The sequence below is a fragment of the Molothrus aeneus genome, chromosome 5 (genome assembly GCF_037042795.1).
Source record: "Molothrus aeneus isolate 106 chromosome 5, BPBGC_Maene_1.0, whole genome shotgun sequence".
Taxonomy (NCBI): Eukaryota; Metazoa; Chordata; class Aves; order Passeriformes; family Icteridae; genus Molothrus; species Molothrus aeneus.
In genome coordinates, this window is record NC_089650.1 from 64,304,461 (window position 1) to 64,324,787 (window position 20,327).

Sequence of the window (20,327 nt, forward strand, 5' to 3'; positions counted from 1 at the left end):
CTGTGTTGACTCCTCAGTCAATTCCTGGAGAAACTAGCAGTGTAGAAGTCTGACGTGAGCAGTCCTCTGGAGGATTAAGTGGCTTTGTAAATTAAGAAAAGAAAAAAAAAAAAGAATGTATGAGAACAGTAGTGTATGCTAGAAGTTTGGGGATTTTGCACTGGATAGCTTAAACATTGCAGCAGTCATTCTCTAAAAACAGGTCTTAATTTTTTTCCTGAATCAGAACCGTGCTCAATTCTTAAATACATTCTGATTGAATGATTGAAATTTATATCTAATACTAAACTGGACACTGAAGCAGTGGAAAAAGCTAAGACTAATTTTTTACTTCTCTGGAAATGGTACAGATAATGGTATTAGATTGAAGGATACCTTACTGAAAGAAAAGAGATATTTATGTTTGATATTTTACACTCAGAGTAAACTAAAACATCTTGAGGGACAGAAGGCAAGCAGGTCAGCAAGAGAAACTGCAAGATGAACTACTAAACACACAGTGTAAGAATGTCAGAGCTGTCTGCAAGGAGGATGAGCACACCAGACTGTACTTGTGGAAGAGACTTTGCTGTGCCAGAGATTTCATATAGGCACCCACATCCTCATGGCTTCAAGTACAGCCTCAGAGCATTAGGAGAGGGTCATAAAGATTTATTATAGGCTGAGAAAATTGTTGTTTCAAAACTGTTAATTAACAGTAGAGGGAAGTACTGCAGCAAAGACTGCAGGGGCTCCATGTCTCTGGTTCTGCTGATTCTGTGCAGTCTCTGTAGTTTGGTGCTCAGATTTTGTTGCGTGTGTCAGTAGGGTCCACATTTAGTTTGAGGATGTATTGAGGCAACTTGCACAGCTTCTTCTGCTCTCTGGGAGATTTTAAACATTCTTTCTAAGATTTTCCTCCTTTTCTGACAGGACATTATTACCCTTTATGTCTAAGCTAAGTATATAGGAAATGTTTCATTCAGAAGTCAAATATTTTAAGTTTTAGTGCTCAGTAACAATGGACTTTTGATATGAGTGTCCACATATAATTTGAGTGGTTATATGTGTTCTAATGTTCTAAGTCTTCCTCTTTTACCAAATTTCAGGAATTGTGAATGACAAAGATTCCAAGGATTCCATTACAGAAGGAGAGAATCTGGAAGAGGATGAAGAAGAGGAGGAAGGTGGAGCAGAGACAGAGGAACAATCTGGAAATGAAAGTGAAGTAAATGAACCTGAAGAAGAGGTGAGCTTAATTATTACCTTGCCTCATGTAAAAAGAAGTGATTTTGTTTGCTTGTCACTTTCTGAAGTCCTTCTAAGTCAGAGTTAGGTGAAATCTGGGTGTGCACAGCCCAGTTATTCCCATCCCAGGATATTCCCATTCCAGTTCCATGTATGTGGAAAACTGAGTGTCTGAGGCTTATTTTGGCAGAAACTTGAACCTGACAGCTTTGCTCAGGGTATGTGCAGCTTCTCAGCAAGAAGATACCTTCAGCTTTTGGCATGAAAAACTCACTTTCACATGACTTTTTTTATCTGTTTTAGAAGCAAATGTATTGACTAAATGTCAAAGCAGTCATTAGGAAAAAATAACAGGTGTTCAGAGTATGTCTATGCAATATGAATAAATAAAAGATTTATGAAGCATAAAGCCTTCCTTGTTTACTGTGCTAATAATATTTTCAATCAAAAGTGGTGGAGCCAATAAAAAAACCACAAGTACGTAGAGATTCTGATTTGTCACTATGACACAGCAAAGCTGACGTGATAATGGTATTGTTACAAGAAAATGAGTTCATCAAGGAAATACAGAACAGTTTTTCTCCATATGCTTGGGCTGGTTGATTTATTAATAAGCTTTCTTTCAATAGATGTCTCTCAGCATTGAAGGTCCTGAAGTTTGTGCCTTCACCCATAAATTAGTATTAATTTGAGGAAGGCACCTCTGGAGAGCTTTGTATTTCCCTTCTTTGATCTTGATGAGTTCTTGCCAGTCCATTCCTCCAGCTTGTGCAGTTCCCTCTGAGTGGCAGCATGTATCAGCCACCAGTCCCAGTTTTCTGCTGTGCATTTGTGAAATTAGTAATAAAGCTGAGTTCAGATTGAAACATTGAATAAAAACCAAACAAATTTACAAAGACTTAACTGAGCAACATGAAGAGTTTAGGAAAATGTTTGAGGAGCCTAGCTGTCCTTCTTGTTTAAAATAGTCAGCTGTTAACCTTGAATATTTCAGGAGGGCTCTGACAATGAGGAAGAAGAGGGTGAAGAAGAGGAGGAAGAGAACACTGATTATCTTACAGACTCCAATAAGGAAAATGAAACTGATGAGGAGAATACAGTATGTATTGAGCTGGAGATAAGTGAATTGAATTTGCATCTTTGGTTTTCTTTACTCAGTGTTTTTTGCCAGTGCTGCTCATGACATATCTGGAAAAATACAGCAAGGTCACTTCCTGCTGTTCTTTCAAATACATTTTATAGCTTATTTTCATGTATGCATACTTTGGTTATTACCTTTTGAAAATTTTTATGCTGTCAAATTTTCTACAACTTGTTTTCTTAAGACTGTGAGCTTTCACAGGTAGCTAGACTGGAAAATACTGTGTAAATGATGGTTTTGCAATGCCAGCAACAGTAGCAAACTGGTAGGATACAACAAGGTAACCAGTTACACTCCACTAGCTCTCAAAACAGAAAAGGAGATAAGCCAAGAAGTGTGAAATTCCTACGGTACAAATTTGGGATTGACAGATTATAATATTTGCAGCTAAAGAATCGAATGGTTGAGCCTGAATTGCAGTTACATAGTAAGGAAATAATGAACATTAGAGAACAATGTGTTACAGTACTGACTTCTGACATTTTTGTTGTCATGTTGTGCTTTCCAAATAATTGAAGGGTAGGCTTTGTCCTGAAAATATCATCTAACTTCATGGGCTTAGTGGAAAATGGAATTGAAATAGGTGTGTTAAGGACACAGACTTTTTTTATTGTTGCCACATCTTGAATGTGTCCCTGTACCTGCACACACACACACAGGTCTGTCAGAACGTTATGAGTGACCATAAATCAGCAAATATGCCTTTCAAGAAAATCATCAAGGCTGAAAACTTCTTTCTTGAACAATTTGGTTCTATAAACCTTTGGATTGTGGATGATACAGAAGCAATAAGGATATTTTTCACTTACTTCTAGACTGAATATTCATATTTCTGAAACTAATGTGATGGATGATTTTATTCCCATTGCAATAGGAAGTAATGATTAAAGGAGGAGGACTGAAGCACGTCCCTTGTGCAGAGGATGAGGATTTCATTCAGGCCTTGGATAAAATGATGCTGGAAAATCTTCAGGTATAAATGGTTATTTCCTTAATTTGATGTACAGCTAATTGTAGTTGATTTTTTTCTTAAAGTAAGTAAGTGATTAATGCTTATGTTACTATACTAAAGGAATGAAGACTTTTTTCCTTTGTTTTGGCCTCTTCTCTGCAGTTGACTTGTTTGGCTTTTAGTAAAATAGCTGTTACTTGTATTGTTTGCCCAGTGAATACATGATACACTGACATATATTTTACAGAATGAGTAATGAATGCATCAGATACTGTGCAAAACTTCTGACTTAATCTTAGGTTTTAATAGGTTTAAAATGCAGATACATTTAAATTTGCATAAGCTTTTTAGTACTTTGTTTTCTTAGTCACATCTGGTAAATATTTCAGTACTGAGTAAAGCAATCCCTGTATTATAAATGTATTAATAAGATGTACAAAAAAAATAATCTTGACTTAAGAATATATGTTCTGCAGTGTGTCTCATCAGGTCTCTAGATTTCTTTCCCTAAGAGATTGCCCTGTAATTTTCTTCTTCACAAACAAGGAAAACAAAAGGAAAATATAGTAAGCCTAATAAATGTACTAATATATAACTTAATTTTCCTGGAAGGTTAAACCTTTTCTTAGTTGTGAAAATATGAATGTTACCAGCCTGACTGACTGTGTCAGCATCTGATCATTTATAGAATTCACTTTTTTTCCATAGCAAAGGAGTGGTGAATCTGTTAAAGTGCATCAGTTGGATGTTGCTATTCCTCTGCATCTCAAAAGTCAGCTGAAGAAGGGCCCCCCACTTGGTGGTGGGGAAGGAGAGTCAGAGTCTGGGGACACAATGCCATTTGTCATGTTAACAAGAAAAGGCAACAAACAGCAGGTAAGGTATAGATACTGTTTAAATAAATAAAGACCCTTCACTTCAAAAAAAGTAACACAGAATTTTTTATTTCTCTTTCATTTCTCAAAATCCGATTTTGAGACAGACAACTTCATTTTGACACATGAAAAATACCATATATAATTTCTTGGAATTCTTGATTGTTAATAGAAATTATGTAGAAAAATTCTGTGGTCAGATTACACCATTGCTATTTACATTTGGTGATTCTACCAGTAGGTCAGTGGTATGTCTTACATGTATTTTAGATATAGTTGTGGAAGATGAAGAGATGTGGTTGGTGGACTGCCCCTGAACATTGAAAGGACTAGGAAAAAAAAAAGGAATATTCCAGAATCTTTAAAATTCTGCAGCTTTTCCTGAAAACATTTTCAGCTTCAAATCAAGATATATTGTCATTGCTCAATTCAATTTCCTAAGTAACTGCCACTTGGCTGAATTTATTCAACTTGCAAAAAGAAAAAAAGTCATCCCTCAAGACACTTTTAGGGGATTATTCCAGAATGCATGGAGTGAATCTCTTGGAGAAACTTAAAGGAAAATCAGGTTGATAAAACAAACTAACTCCTTGCTTCATGCAGCTAAGCTGTATGTTAGTCTTGGCTCTTTTCTCCAGTGTATGTTTGAATTTTCCTAGCTCAGCAAATGCACAGTACACAAGTCTCTACCTAACACATTCCACATGTATTTCTTGTCATGGTTTAGGGCTTTTAAAGAATCTTTTCATTTTGGTTGTATAATTTGATGAAAATAAATTTATTATCTGAATTTATATGGAAAGCGTACCTAAGAATTGTTTCATACCATCTATCTGAGCCTTTCAAGTGTTTAGATCCATGTAATTACTTGGTCTTTACATTTGTTACCTAAATTGGGACAGTAGTGTAGCTGTTGGGGTGTATAAACCTGGAGTAGGCTTCATCTCTCCATTCATATGAAACACATTTCAAAAGTCCATGTAGGAAGTGGTTATTCTCTTTTCCTGGAACTTCAATGTGGCATACAAAGTTCTACAAAAGCTCTGAGTGGGAGATGTTTAATTGTGGTCATTGGTCTGAGAAGAGGTTTAAGAGAATTCCGTTTTTAAAAAAATGTTGGTTAGCTTTTTCAGGATAATTTACTAGGAGTATCTGTAGTTACAAGGGATTTTTGAATCTTCATATTCCATGTAAAGGGGAAAGTATTGCAGAAATGTGACTTAGAAAAGAAAGCAGAACTTGTTCAGGAGTTTTCCCTGTTCCTCCCCCAATATTTGGTTTTTGGAGTAGGCTCTTCCTGCCAAAACTCCTCTCAGTGTTTCTAGAAATGTAGAAAACAGTTGCTTTATAGACTACTTCAGCTCTTGAATTAATGAAAGCCTTCTTTGTCCATAGTTCTGTATTCAGGAAAAAAATGCGTTTTAGTACAGAGTTTTAATAGAAAAATAAGCAGGAAAGAAGAGGTGGAGTTGAAAAGAAAATAATTATTCCTTCTTACGGTGCTCCATTTTAAATCTGCATGAGCAGAATGTGCAGTGAGTTTTAAAGTGATTCACTGTTAAGTTATAGCTGTAAACTTTCAGATTTTTAAAACAGTCAAAAGAAGTTTGCAGCAGCCTGGGCAGCTGTAAGTAACTTCATCTGCACAGTCACCAGAGTGATAAATGACATCAGCCTACTTGCTTGCTCTGCTAGTCATGATTTCAGTCTCTGTCTTCTTTGTCAGTGGTGCTCCTGAAACAAGAAATGTTAAAAGAATGGAATGTGCTGTGCTTCCTTCCCTAGGGTAATGTTTGCTAGTGGAGGTCCCGTTGCCAAATGCTCAGCTGACATGTCAGTGTCCACCCAGATTTTAGTGCAGCATTGACAAGTAGTTCTTTGGAAGCAATACAAGAGCAACTGATTGGTATCTACCAGCTGCATGTATCCAAACCAATGGTCATTGCAGGCTGATAGTGACAAGACACTGTATTTTATCTTCAGAACTTAGAAAACTAGTGGCAGTAGAACCTAACATGGTTGTTTGAAATTAGGATGATGGCATTGGAATTTATCCATAAGTCATGAGAGAGCAAGGGGAAATTAAGTTGGCATCATAAGGGATCAGAGCTGAGCTGTATCTAATACCATTTGGTGTTTCTGAACCAGAAGTTTTATGCCAGGTAGATATGAACTGAAATGAGATATAGACAGTAAAAAGAAAGTCAAGAAATTTGGTTACTGCCTAAGACAAAAGATTACCTCCCCTTTGAAAGATTTTTAGCAAGGCTTCATAAAAGAATGATAATATCAATGGAATGGTCAAATCTCTCCCTGAATGTGAAATTTTTTATATCATTTATATCTTCATCTTTATTTCATGGCATTTTTATAAAATTTGTGGTCTATTCTTCTGAATAATCATTTTTGATCTTCTTTCAGTCCTTCAGTTTGACATCCTTAAAGTGAAATCCTCTGATTTGATGTGAATGCCCCCATGTCACAGATTTTAGAAGAGATTTTTGATAGGCCTTTTCACTATTTGCAAATTGGAAATGTTTCAGTTGTTCAGTAATCATCATATCCTGTAGTAATTGTCATCAGTGACTGGATTTCAGGTGGCAGCTGATTGCCTTGAGATGGTGACTCAGTGGTGTTTTGTTAATTGCCAGGCTGTTGTTTTTCTGTATCTGTTTCTCTCATTTACACCCTTCTATAGTTCAGTTTTCTTTTTCTACTTTAGCCTTCCCATAGAACAGAGAAAATATAAAGGACACATTAAAATGGATGAGGAGCTTAATGGTGAAGCTGAGGAATGATTTTTATCCTGAAATGCTGCTAATGGATTAGTTATTGGTGTAGTTTACCTAAAGTTCATTTGATGATATCTGGGAACCTGCACAGCCTGCTCAGCAATAAGTAACCAGAGTTTACTCTGCTCTTGGAATTTCAACTTCCATTTCTGTTCTTCCCTGCACACCTTAATAACAAGCTCATATTTATATTCAATGTAATATGCTATTACCCTCATCCCAACCCCCAGAAAATCTCATCTAAATACATCTTGTAGTTGGTAGGTTTTAGGGATTTACTGTACCCAAGTTTTTCTCAGATCTTTGCAAGAGTCTGTCTTTACTGTTTCAAAGACAGTTTATTTTCCAGTGCTTCATCTGAGTCTTCTCACACTCATCACTGCTGCTAGTGGGATATTGCTCTCTGAGATACCTCAAGACTGTTTAGTGATTATTGCATTAAATGCTAACTCCAGGTGGTGAGGATTTTGCTTTTACTCTAAACCTTCTCAGCAGAGGTTTTGATAATTTATATCTCTGCAGCTTTTGACAGTGTAACAGAAAAGAACACTTAGGAATTTACTTCTGTTTCTTTGGAAGTAGATCTCCCATGATGAGTAACAAGGAGCAGGATTCAGAGTAGTTCATGGAATATTGAGAGTGATTATCCTTCAGTGCATTACCCTTCTTATGGCATAGAAATACTTATTTCTAATGGATGTGAAGTTGAAGGAGGAAGAGAGATTCTTCTAAATGTTTGCAAACTTTAGCATTAAGGATTTTCTTAGAACTGTTGTTTCACTTGTGGTTAAGATTAAGAATTATTTCTCTGTTCTGGAACAATTGTAAAAAAAATAGATATGTAGAAGTTACAAAATGGATTTTCTGAGTCTGGGGAAAAAGAAATCACCTTCCCTACACCTTCCTGAAAATATCAGCTGGATTTCCAGAGAGAGGAACTTCTGTGGGAGTGCCAAGCTTACCTGGTGTGCCTTATGGCAAATCAGATAATGGGTTTAAATCAGAATGTGTGGTGGGCACATTTGGGTATGGGGGAGGAGGAAAAGATCAGTCTGACACCGTGGTTGTCTCTAGGCTAAGCAGTGGGGAGCCAGAATTATTGTTAAAAAGAAAAGTACTGGCCAGGAAATTCCAGGGAATATCTGAAATGTTTTTCCTCTGTTATCACAAGGGGTAGTGGTAGACACTCAGCTCAGGGGGCTTCATCTCTTTGGAAGGAAGAGACCCAAAGAGGGAGATGCAGCTTTCTGAACCAGGTGTGGTGCTTTTACCTCAAGACCAGGGCAGTTCCCTCTGGGCAAAGCAGCTGGTAGGAGAACAAGAAATAAAGCACATGGCTGTGCCTTCCTAGGGAAAGACAGTCAGTTTTGTTCACATGAACACTGTGTGTAATAGGTTTTGAACTTGGCCTTTTTTGTGTGTTCTCTGTCTTTAGCAGGGCTTGCATTTTCTCATGTTCCTTTATATGAAATAGAGGTTCAAAACAAACCAACAACTCACTTCACAGGAGGAACTTGTGTAGAAAGTACCTCATTGAAATAACCTAGAAATAACCATACCATTTCTGTATTTTGGCTTGTTTTCTATTGGTTGGGTTTTTTTCTCTGATGGGTACTTAAAAACTTCTTTTCATTTGCAGTTTAAGATCCTAAATGTACCAATGTCTTCCCAACTTGCTGCAAACCATTGGAACCAGCAGCAAGCAGAACAGGAGGAGAGAATGAGGATGAAAAAGCTCACTTTGGATATCAATGAACGGCAGGAACAAGAGGACTACCAGGGTAAGAAAATCACCAAAGATTTAGTTTTTATTCTCAGGAGAGCCTCTGTGCATCTGCAGAAAGCATTATTTGTGATGATTGGGAGCTGAAGTTCTGAATATTGATTTGCAGTCCTTATGGGAAACCTGTATTTTGGTTTTAGTCATTTCTTGTTTCCTCCCTGGTCTTTATACTTGAAGAAGTTTTTGTAGCTGTTCCATGAATAAGAATTTTCAAGTGGGTCTCAAATTTCAGCATTTTCATTTATTCTGGGAAAGGGGAAGAACTGAGCTTTTTCTTTAAAATTAAGGTAATACAAAATCAATGTGATGTTTACTGCAAGGCAGCTGAGTTGGATCCAAGATGAACGCTGTGCAATTTAAGCTCTGCTTATAAACTATTAATAGGTGTTCTAGATATTACTAATATTTAGGCTCCTTAGTCTTGCAAGTCCCGAGGTAACCTTCACCAGAGAAATCTAAAATATCACCTCAGCTTTGTATTGTAAAGGTTCTAGGAGTCCTCAAATCTGGAGTGTAAGCCTGTATTAACAAAGTGAGAGTTTTGTGCAGATTACATGATTAATTTGTGCTTTGAAGACGTGCAAGTCAGGCCCTTTGGAAGCTGGGCAGATGGAAGCAAACAGTTAATCCAGCAGATCATACAGTCCCCAAACAGGTGCACCTCATGTGTTCAGTTGTTGGGTGGTTTGTTTTGGGTTGTGCTTTTATTCAGATTCAGCTTCCCTCGGCTTACTCAGAGAGTAAACAAAGCCAGACCCATGAAGCTGATGTCTTATGTTACTGTTTCCATTGAACATCTCAGAAGTTTTTGCTCTGCTTCTTTTTGTAAAGGTGTTGTAGTCTGGTGGTAATCACAGTGTAAGTAGTTAATTAGCAGGAAATCTCATTTAAGGCATTTAGTGAAAGGTCATTGTTCATCAAGAAGTGGGAAATTAAAGCAGTTTTAATTTTAAAACACTGTGCAATCCAGTACTTCTTGCAGATCTTCTATAGTACCAGAATTAAACTTGTAATTGTAGAAAGGAGTATCTTCCAAAGTGAGTGTCTGCAGAGCTCTGAAGTGGTAACACAAGATATTCCTAGTGTTAAACATGGTAATTAGCAGAAACTTTCCTGAGACACTGCTCTTATAAAGCCCACTTGTTAAAAAGGTAGAGAGACTCTAGAACTAGACGTTTTAGTGCTTCTCTCAGACTTGTTCTGGGTTTTTCCTCATTAGATACTTCTAATATTTCTACTGGTCAAGGCATTTGGGTTTTATACTGTTGTATGACTTTGTTGATATCTAAAATGAACCTGTTTAATCTAGGACTTTATTGTGAGCAATTGTGCTTTATAGCCAAAAAAGGATCACATTGATTTATTTCTGTTGGACAAAATCAGAAAACTGATAAATTGATATCTGGAAATAGGCTTTTTTAAAATTTTCTCATAGATTTTTATTTAGCTGCTGTGTATACAGGAAGGAAGTCAACACAAAAGCAAAAGATTTTTCCATAATTGATATCCCTTTTTAAAACAGCTGTTGATGCATCTTAACCTGGGTAAAATACAGAGTAAAACCAAACTAAGAAGGACCTTTTAATCAGGCTAAATTAAACAGACCAAATTACATTCACCTTTGGAACAATATTTTATTTAGATTTAGTGCAGTTGATTGTTCCTTTTGAAGAATCATCCTGTCTGTGACAAGTTGGTAGCTACTCATTGAATGAAAGTGTTGGGTTTAAATTTCTGTTTCAAGCTTTGAAGTTACTGAGTGAGAAAGAATTCTCAATTTCTGGAAGGATGCCTCAGGGCTGTCCCATTGTTTGCACATGTACTTGTTGTTCTTTTCATCTGCACAGGGTAGCTAATAGATGGAAATTCACCAATGTACTTCAAAGTAGTGTCAGATAAAGATTTAATGTTTCAGCAAGGCTTAGTATATTACAAAGATTTTTTAATTTAAGGAACTATTAGGAATTTGGGTGGTTCTCTGGTTTAAACTGGTGCTTTTCTGTGCAGATTATTTTTTTTCTTCACTAAAGAACCAAGGAGCTTTGGTGATGTGCCTTCAGCTTGGAAAACACCCTGTACTCCCCTGCCATCTCTGCCTTCTGTTAGATTCTCCAGTTCTGAACTTCCCAGTCCCGTATTTCCTTTCCCCTGCTGTGTGGCAGACAGAAGAGGCAGATGTGCCTGTGCTTGTTCATTCAGTGCTTGCTGCTCCCCCCTGCCTGGCAGGGTGCCCTCATTGCTTTTCCTCCTGAGTCTCCTCAGTGCCCCCAGAGCTCTCTGGGCTGTGTGGAAGGTGATGTTCCACGTTTACCAACATGGGCTGTCAGTGGTCAGTGGCTGCCTTTGCCAGGTGCTGAATTCAGTGTACAGAACATGCATACAGGGCTCGTTGACTGTTGGCACAGATACTGGATCAGTCACAGTTTCCCAATTTCTCCAGGACTGGGGGGATAACTTCACTGAACATTTCACCTGCATTCTGTAAATGGTGAGGGAACCTCATTAGAGTCTCTGGTTTGGCCCCACTGAGAGCAGTGAGTGTGCAGCAGGTGATGGGTGTGTGTCTCCAATGAGATTACCAGAGACTGGAGAGCCAGACAGAGCAGACTTTCAAACATAATCTGTTTAACAGCTTATTCCACTTTTCCCCTTCATTTATCCCATCTGTTTGCTGAGTAATGTAGATCCCTGCTCAGGTGGACTGTAGGAATACTTTCCATTAGATGTATTAACAGATTGGCAGAGGTTACCTCCTATGATGTATCTGTAATTGTATTGGCTACTTAATAAGCATTAACTTTACCCAGTAAAGAAACTTTTTTTTATCATTAAAAAATGAAATAAAGCTTTAGAAATTAAGTTTTACCAAATGTCAAAATACAATACCATCCTGGTTTCAAATGCCCATAAGTTGGCTGTCCGGGCCTATACTGAGTAGTGTGAGCTGCACTTCTGCACTTTTTTTTTTTATTCCCACTGATGATAAAGTGAAAAACTCCATCCGTGGGACAGCTGGTGCAATGTAGGTCAGCTGAGTCACCTTCTTCAGGTGCCTGTCTTCCCTGGAAAATGATCCAATTATGCCAAGCTTAGGCTTAAATACCTGACTGGCAATGCCTAATTTTAGGACAGGTTTCTTGCTGAGTCTTTAATTGGCAGCAGCATTGTCCAGTTGTTACTATTCCAGGGAGGTTTAATGTGGAGGCCACTCGTGCCTCTGTGAGCCTTTGTTCCCAATCACTGGTGAGGAAAGTGGTGCCTGATGTGTTTAGAAAGAAAAGGTTGCAGGTCTTTTCTCGAGCATCTGTGATGAAAACCACTGCTGGCAGTTCCTTCTGCAGGAACATCTGGAAGTGCAAGTTCATATTGTGGGGTAGCTTGGGTTTATCAAAGCTGTGCGTGCAGTTTGTAACTTTTTGTAATTAATTTATGGGGAATAATTTGAGCGTTAACTCTACAGCAAAGTGTAAGTGTAAACGGCAGTGAGATGTGCATGTGTAAATTCCTATGTAAAAATGATCCATAGAAAATGTATTGAACTTTCTTCTCTTTCCTTTTCTTCTGCCTGAAATCCCAGAAATGTTGCAGTCTCTGGCACAGCGTCCAGCTCCAGCAAATACTAATCGTGAGCGGCGGCCTCGTTACCAGCATCCGAAGGGAGCACCTAATGCAGATCTAATCTTTAAAACCGGTGGGAGGTAGGACAATCTTCCTTTAAATGTGGTAATTCTGGTTCTAGGCAAGTAATTATCTTCATAATTGAAAGAGATAATGATCTCTGTAGTGAGAGCTTGGACAGTCGTTTCCATTCTAAAGCATTCTCTTAAAATGCCAAGCAGTGTTTTGTGTTTCTAGCACAGTGTCTGTACCTCTGTCACAGTTTGGAAGCCAAAAGATTATTTTCCAGTTGTGAAATGACCGCTAGAATGTGAGCCTCTATTTGTAGGGCAAAAGATGCATGTCTGCTTTCTCCATGAGAGGGGGAGAGGATTGGTTAATTTTTTAGTGTCTGCAGAAATTCTCATGCTCTTTCTGTGGGGTGAATTTCACAGCTATTCCTCTGTATTTGATGCCCTGAATGGAAAGTAAATATAGTAAAGGTGGGGAAGACTGAGCAGAATTTTCAATTTATGGCTATTAATCTGTTATCTTCAAGAGCTTGCCAAAACCAGCATTAACATGAAAAGAGTCATTCCCCATTGCTTAATAGTTGTTCTGAGGCTTTAGTGTGTGTCTTTTCTCACTCAGAGTAAGCTGGCAAATAAACATTAAATTAGCCCTGCAGCACACATTTGAATGGACAGAGCTTCGGTGAAATGCAGACTTGCTTTCAAGCTTCTCTTTTCTTTGCAAGTTCATTTTGAAGGTGGATTGATAGGAGCAGCAGCTTTGAAGGGACAATTTACTTCCTAATGGGTCTGTCTTTGTAAACTGCAAATAAGTTAATGTAATGTACTATTTCTGTGTTCCAGTAGCATTTTCAACTTCTTCATGGTACATATTTATGATCATTTGATAATGTCCTGATGATCACTCCCTCCATTGGGACCTCATACAGACACTGCTTGTACAAAAAAAATTGAAAAAGATTGCAGTTTAAAAGAACTGGTTTTTTTTTTAATGAACCAGATGAAACTCAATAAAATGAGCAGTGCTTTCCATTTAGCTTTTTCATATCACTGTGACCTAATGCTGTTGTAGGAATACAAAGTGTTCAGGTACACTGAATTGCCACAATATTTGCAGGTGTTTCATTAACAGCTGCAGCATTCTGCTCTTTCAGGCATGAGCTGCATGCTGCAGTTCTTCTTTAAATACAACAGCCAGACCAGTAGATGTGATATCTGTAGATTTCTTTTAAATTATTTTCTTTAGAAAACTTTTTATATTGTGATGTTGTAGGGAAAATATAATTTAGGACTTGACTCAAGTAGGTCAGATGTTATCCAGCAAACAGTTGGAGCAGTGTTTGCTTATTCAAGTGCCATGCACCTGCAGGTCTGATGTAGTTTTCTATTATGGAATTTCCTCTTAATTGTTCCTTTTAATCCATAAGCTGCTTGGAACAGAGACCAGGAAGTTTGTTTGAGCAGGTATATTTTATTTGTTGAGCAGGTATATTTTATTTGGTTGAGCAGGTATATTTTATTTGTTGAGCAGGTATATTTTATTTGTTGAGCAGGTATATTTTAATTGTTTGTACTGCAGTGCTCTGCCTGGCAGTCATGCATCAGTTGAGCCATCTCAGCCTGCAGTAAGGAACGAGGACTTTTCCTGAGTCCATTTATTTCTTGGAGGCTGTGGGTCCATCAGTGGCTTCCCACTGGCACAGGTTGTCTGTTGCCTGCATTCTTAGAGCCTCTGATTTTTAGGATATATTGAAAATTGTCCTCTGACTTTATAGTTGCACTACAGTCTCTGCCCAGACCCCCCTCAAGCTTTGTTAAAAAGTTACCCTGTGATTTCTGAGGGTACTGGAGGGTCTCACTGAGCAGATAGGAGCTGTAAATTTAATATCTGTGTAGAGAGGGTTTCACATTCCTGCCTGGTGGAACCAATGGTGTAACACAGATGTTGTCATTTCCATGAGGACACTGTGTTGTGTTGTTGCTGCTTCTTTGTACATGAACACAACTGAAATGTTATTTTTCTTGCAAAATAACTCAATCTTACTGGCAATAATAGTTTGCTGCTTTCTTTAAGGTATACAACTTATTATTTTAAAATCCTTGAGTTAGGGGTAATCTAAGCAAATAAATCTCCTGGCTGATTCCACTGTAATGTACAATGTGACAGGTTCTGATAGCTGGAGTAGGAATGAGGCCTTTATGGCATTTCAGGGAGTGCTGAGAGTAGGAAAATTGATTTGTTGTTTTTACCTTTGCTTTTGTGTTGTTGAACATGCCCTAAGCACCATGCCCAAACACCTTCTAGGAAGTTAAATCCAAATCTATGTATTGTAGCAGTTCATTTCAGAAATTAATGAAGGGAGCATTGGGTTCTTTCATGTTTTTGGCCTTGAACAACTGGATCTCACTAAGCAATTAGCCCTCTATATGTTTTTTAAAAAAGAGAAATCTTCTGCAGTTTTTACTTCATTTCTCCTCTGTTCATGTCCTTGTTCTGTACTAAAGTAAATGCAGTGAGATTTGCAAGCTTTGTCAGATTTATTATTATTTAGCATGTGCAAAATGCTGGATCAAAAATAGGAGTTTGTTTCTGTTTGTTTGGAACTGCCTGCTTGTATTGCCTCAGGTTTTGAGACCTGCTGGTCCTGTAAGGAGGAGATTCTTTCTGGGACTTGTACATTTAAGGCTGACTGGCCTTAAAGATAATTTACTGTGACTCCATTAAAAGTAGTGCTCCTTGATTTGCTTCAGCAGCACTGGGAAGAAAACAATTTTCTCTCTTGCCTCTGGTTCTGTAGCACTTGTGTGGTGAGAGAGGCCTTTGGCTCTCAGGCTACAAAACTACTACCTTCAAGAAACACAAAATTTACTAAAGTAATTTTTTTTGGTGATGGGATTATCATAAAAATTGACTGGTACCATTAGGAGCAGCTTCTACAAACATAAAGTAGTTTTCCTTTGTTTAAGAGGCTTGAGATCCATTAAATGGCTTGGTTTTAACAGTGAAATGAAAATAACCACATTATATAAAATAATTTTAAAAACATTGATTACCAAGAAAATCAAATTTCTCCCTGTAATTTTTCTGTTGAGAAGCAGGGCCTTACCAAGGATTTTATCTTGTTAAACCTCTCCTTATTAAAAGAAGTAGCCTCAAAATTTGTTCCTGCTTTGAAAGTATAGTATAGGGGCCTGCCTGTGTCCAAAGTTCCCCATGGGATGCAGGTACATGGTGGCAGACCAAATCATATTCAAGTTAAATGGTGATCTCAGGTCTCCTGTTTACATCTGACTCTTATTTCTCTTTAATCCATTTAATAAAGAAAAATGAAGCATAACAGTAATAACAGGATGCTGGGATTTTATTAGCTAAATATTCTCATCATAAAGAATATTGCATTAATGCTGAAAAATCAGAGTTCAGATAATAAGGAGAAATGTGAATTTAACCTGATTTCCTGTTTCAACTGCTGGACCAACACAATTCATACATCACCTGTCATGAAGTTGATGCATTGACAATTCTGCTTTATGAAGCTTTGAATTTTCTTCTTACTGAGATGAGCCTTTCAAACACAGCTAAGAAATTCCAAACCCCAAATTTTCAGCTGTTGCATGGGAGGGAAGCAAAGGGAGGAATATGGGAGGGGGGCTCCAGATCCTTCTGGTGGACTGCACTGGGGCTGAGCAAATAAGAATAGAATAGAAAAGCCTCAGGTGCCTGCCTGGGCAGCATGGTGCTTGTTGAGCTCTGCAGGCAGGGTGAGAGTCTAACCCAGACAGCAAAGTTGGAGAGACACCTGATCACAGTTCATTTCAGAGAGATTAGAAGGCAAAATTGTATTTATAAGCCATGCTCGGTTAGAAAGACTCCTGTGTTTGAAAAGGTTCTTTCAATATAAATAATAACAACTACCTACCAAAAATCCCTGCAGCTTTGTGGCCCTTTGGAAATCAGCTACCAATCCCCAAAAAATGCCCAACCCACTGTGCACACTGACCTTGATTTCACTTTGTCAGAGCATTTTATTTTTGAGGGATAGATAAGAATATAAAATAACTCCCAGAAGTTAAGATTCTCTTACTTAGGGGAGTCCAGCTTGTGTGGTTTATTTGAATTTTGATGTTCACAGTATGGAATGGGATAAGTCAGATGTGATTGGTTTTTAATGGGCACCTTGGTGTTTTCTGTTTCTTGTTTGTGGCTTTGGGTGATTAGGGGAGAGAGAGAACAAAGAGCATGGAAGCTGAGATTAGCTGAGAAAAGCAAAGCAGGGAGAGAACTGGGAGAGGAGGTGTTTGGAGCTGGGAGTTTGTGAGATTTGTGCAGAAATGCAGCACTGCAGAAATGCAGAGTGTTGTGGATTGGAGGACATGAGGGGATTAGGGATCAGTGTGAAATCCAGCTTCAGAGGTCTCACGTGTCAAGAAATAAAGAGATTTTTGTGATCTTGTGATGTCAGCAATGTGCAGAAAGGAGTTGATTATTGATATTCTCCTGGGCACTCCTCAGTTTAAGCTGTAAAGTTGTCCTGCTGACTGAGCTCTCCCAGCTTCACCCATGCTGTGGCTTTGGGATTATTCCATAGCCTGTGGTGTGATGTTTGTGTGTTTTCATGGCTTCCAGCTTTCTGCCCCAGCCGTGGTTGGTGGCAGAGGTTCTGGGTGTTTCCCTGTCACAGCAGGCAGTGCTAATGCTCAGCAGTGGTGTCAGAAGCTGACTGCTAATTTCATACAAATTAACAATGTGGCAGTGGCAGGAAGGGAGAGTGGGAGGAGACTGCCACGGATTGATTCCTTTTACACATGGAGCTCAAGATGGTTTTAATTACATCTGTGTACTGAGTTTGACCTTGCCAAATACAAGTTTGGATCAAGTTTACTAGGTTGGACACAAATGTGAAATACCTGGTTTGGGAGAAACTCCTACTGCTATTTTTGGCAGCAGCAGGTTGCTGTGATCCCCTGACACAGGGATCTGCCCCCAGCAGATGGGCTCTGGTAGCTGCTGGTTTGGGTGAGAGTCATTTTGACCAAGTTGGAGACATGCAGCCACTCTCAGCCTTTTTCCTTCCCTCCCCATCAGCAATAGAGTTATTTTTTAATTAATAAAATTTAATAAATTTTAAGAGGAGATGGAGAGTTAAAAGCATGATCCTGCAATTCAGTGATGTCTGCCCTCAGTTGTGACCTTCTGCAAGTGAGATGTCAGTCTACTAAATAAATAAAAATTAAAGTTTTCTTCTACTGAAAGCACATAGCCAGTGTTCTGATGTTGGGTGTGCCACAAAGAATTGGAATGTTATGTTATGTAACACTAACAGGTGGTTAAAACCAAATAATAGAAGCAGTGCTGTTCTAATGATGCATCAGCTCAGGACTTCCTGGCAAAAACACACAGCATTTTTATAGAAACAAATACTGGATAGTAGAACAAAGCAATGCATGCAAATACAGAATTTGTGTGAAAGCTTCATCTGGTACGAGAGGTGCAGAAGTTGCTATGTCCAGATAACGTATTTGTAACATTTTTCTTGCAAGATCTTCAGTAAAAACTAGGTTTAGATCAAATGACTGTTCAACAAACACTGGAAGATTATGCACTGATGTAAAGAAACATGAATTGTTGTGGTTACATGGTAAAAATTCTGGGTGTGTAGCCCTGGACCGTTCTTGGAATTGTAAATGTTGAAGTTTTATTTTGATGTCTATTATTAATTTTAATTTGCAACCTAAAATCAGCTAAAAAGGAGCCCAGATGGAATAACTGCATTGTGCTGAAGTGAGTGACACTGGGGTGGCCTTACTGCTGCATTGCCCTGGTCTTGTTGAATCCCCTGCCTACAAACTGGTGTCATTCTTCAATGTCATTCTTGTATTTGTATGTTCTTAAGAAAATGAAATGTGACTTTTGGTCACGTTTTGGGATGTGTTTCATGAACAAGAGATGGTGGAAGATTTAAATGCACCAATTGACTCTAAAAGGTTCTAACCAATTATTTGCCTCTAGAAAGCCCTTTGTAACATTTCTGCAGAACTTCTAAGCATTAAGAAACTGCACAGAAAGATGAAAACTATTTACAATAACTTGTTTTTTCAGCAAATTCACAGCTGTGCTTCAGTAGTTCAACATCTCATCTGCGATGATAAAGTGCATGTGAGAAACAGCTCCTCACTTGTCATAGTTCAGGAAGGTTTAATAAACCTTATCAAAAATACAACAGAAGACTGAAGAGAGAAAAAAGGGAGCAAAAGATTTTCCCTGCCATGTGCTCAGCCCCCTTACAATGGAGGTTTTCCATTTTTAACCCTTTAACCCCTCCCAAAGTTTTGTCCATCAACCCCTTCTTCGCTGTCCAGTGCTGGAGATCTCTTCCTCAAACCCTGATTGGAGGTCAGGTGTCACCACAGTGACAAGCCAGGTGACCCTTGGTAACCATGTGAGGGGGCACAACATAACTATAAATCTATAAAACTTTTCTTAACCTGTGTCCATGATATTTGTCTATTAATTGTGAGAGTCAATCATTGCATTACTCATCTGTCACATGCAGATTATCCCCCTGCTTTTGTCTGGTGAAATGGTTGTGCAGAAAAGAGCAATATGTGACTTTGAGGGTAAAAAAGTATCAGAATGAGTGGCAGCTGCTCTTGGGGCCCCTCAGATCAGGCTGATGTGATTCCTCTCTGTGCTCTTCCCTCAGGAGACGCTGATCCAGCCGCCAGTGTCATTTCATTAGGTCCTGTATCTCTGGTGTTGTGGAGTCCTCCAGCGATTAAACGAGAGCAGTGGACACATCTCAGCATGTCAGCCTAGAGCGTTCAGAACCGAAACCTGGGACAGGCTGGGGCCGTGGGGCACGAAGAGCAGCCTCCCCTCTCCCCCCCCACCCCCCCAAAAAAAGCTTTTTGTTATGGGAACCGCCTTGAGGGTTAATTCTTCTCCCAGGAGCAGAAGCAAACGAGCGAGATGGGGAACTTGACCCGCGAGCAGCTCGGCGAGAGCCGGGAGCAGCTGGGAGTTCGGCCGCTGGCACTGGAAGGGGAAAGGCCTTGGGCAGCTCAGCCTGCAGGGAAATAAAGCTATGAACTCGCCACAAGTTACGTTGTCTCCGACTCGAGCGCTTGGTGTTGGAAGGATGTTCTTGGGGGGCTGCAAATCTGCGCTAGAAACGCATAGAGCAAACAGCAAAATGCAGAAGAAAACCCTGCCGAGTAGGATAACTTCTCAAACACTCCTCAGCCAGAATGTTCTTGCTTAAGGAAGAGCCTTTTGCTGCCAGATGTGCCAGAAAGGGGGTGGGGAGGGGTGAAAAACTGAAGAGCCAAGGAGGTAAAAATGTCTGTTAAGGTTTAAAATAGCAAGTGAAGTTGATGAACACGGGGTGTTGACTCGTACTGCTTGGAACAGCCTGACACCAGCCTAAGGACAGGGATATAGTTGAGCCCATTGTATGTATCATTGAAAACCAAAACGTGCCAGTCAGCATAACAGGAGGATGTCAAGGAGTGGATCCAAATATTTTGTTGATCTTCATGGGTTGATAAGCCTCTGTGTCTATTGAAACAAACAAAAAGTTAAAAAAAAAAAAGATTTAAGTCTGGAAACAAGTAGAATTTTTATTTTTTTCTAAGTAGAAATGAGGTTTCTTGGTCTGTTTCTGACAATCTGTTATTTATTAGCATAGGGTTTCATTTGCTTTCAGGTAGAGGTAGTTCATTGAGTTCAAGAGCCCATCTGTATGTAACTACTAATTCTTTTTTCTAGCTCTTTTAAAATCCTTTTTACCACTGGTTTTGGTTTCTGCATGTAGGAAGAGAGACTTGTAAAATTGTAACATTTCATACAGAAATGCCGCCCGATCTTCACCAGCTTCAGAAATCTGACCTTTGCCAATGCTGCAATAAAGTGTTGTAATTTAGAGTCA

At 38.8% G+C, this 20,327-nt stretch overlaps 1 protein-coding gene across 3 annotated transcripts in view; it reads left to right on the forward strand.

The window, feature by feature from the left end:
* The window catches only part of UPF2 (UPF2 regulator of nonsense mediated mRNA decay), a 53,712-nt gene extending 33,385 nt beyond the window's left edge, over positions 1–20,327 (forward strand). For all 3 annotated transcript variants that reach the window (XM_066551006.1, XM_066551008.1, XM_066551007.1), the window contains exons 16-22: positions 1,089–1,228; positions 2,222–2,326; positions 3,243–3,341; positions 4,029–4,196; positions 8,627–8,768; positions 12,348–12,468; positions 19,104–20,327. In XM_066551006.1, the coding sequence (XP_066407103.1) occupies positions 1,089–1,228; positions 2,222–2,326; positions 3,243–3,341; positions 4,029–4,196; positions 8,627–8,768; positions 12,348–12,468; positions 19,104–19,113 (785 nt within the window). In that variant the 3' untranslated portion in view covers positions 19,114–20,327. The remainder of the gene's footprint in view (positions 1–1,088; positions 1,229–2,221; positions 2,327–3,242; positions 3,342–4,028; positions 4,197–8,626; positions 8,769–12,347; positions 12,469–19,103) is intronic.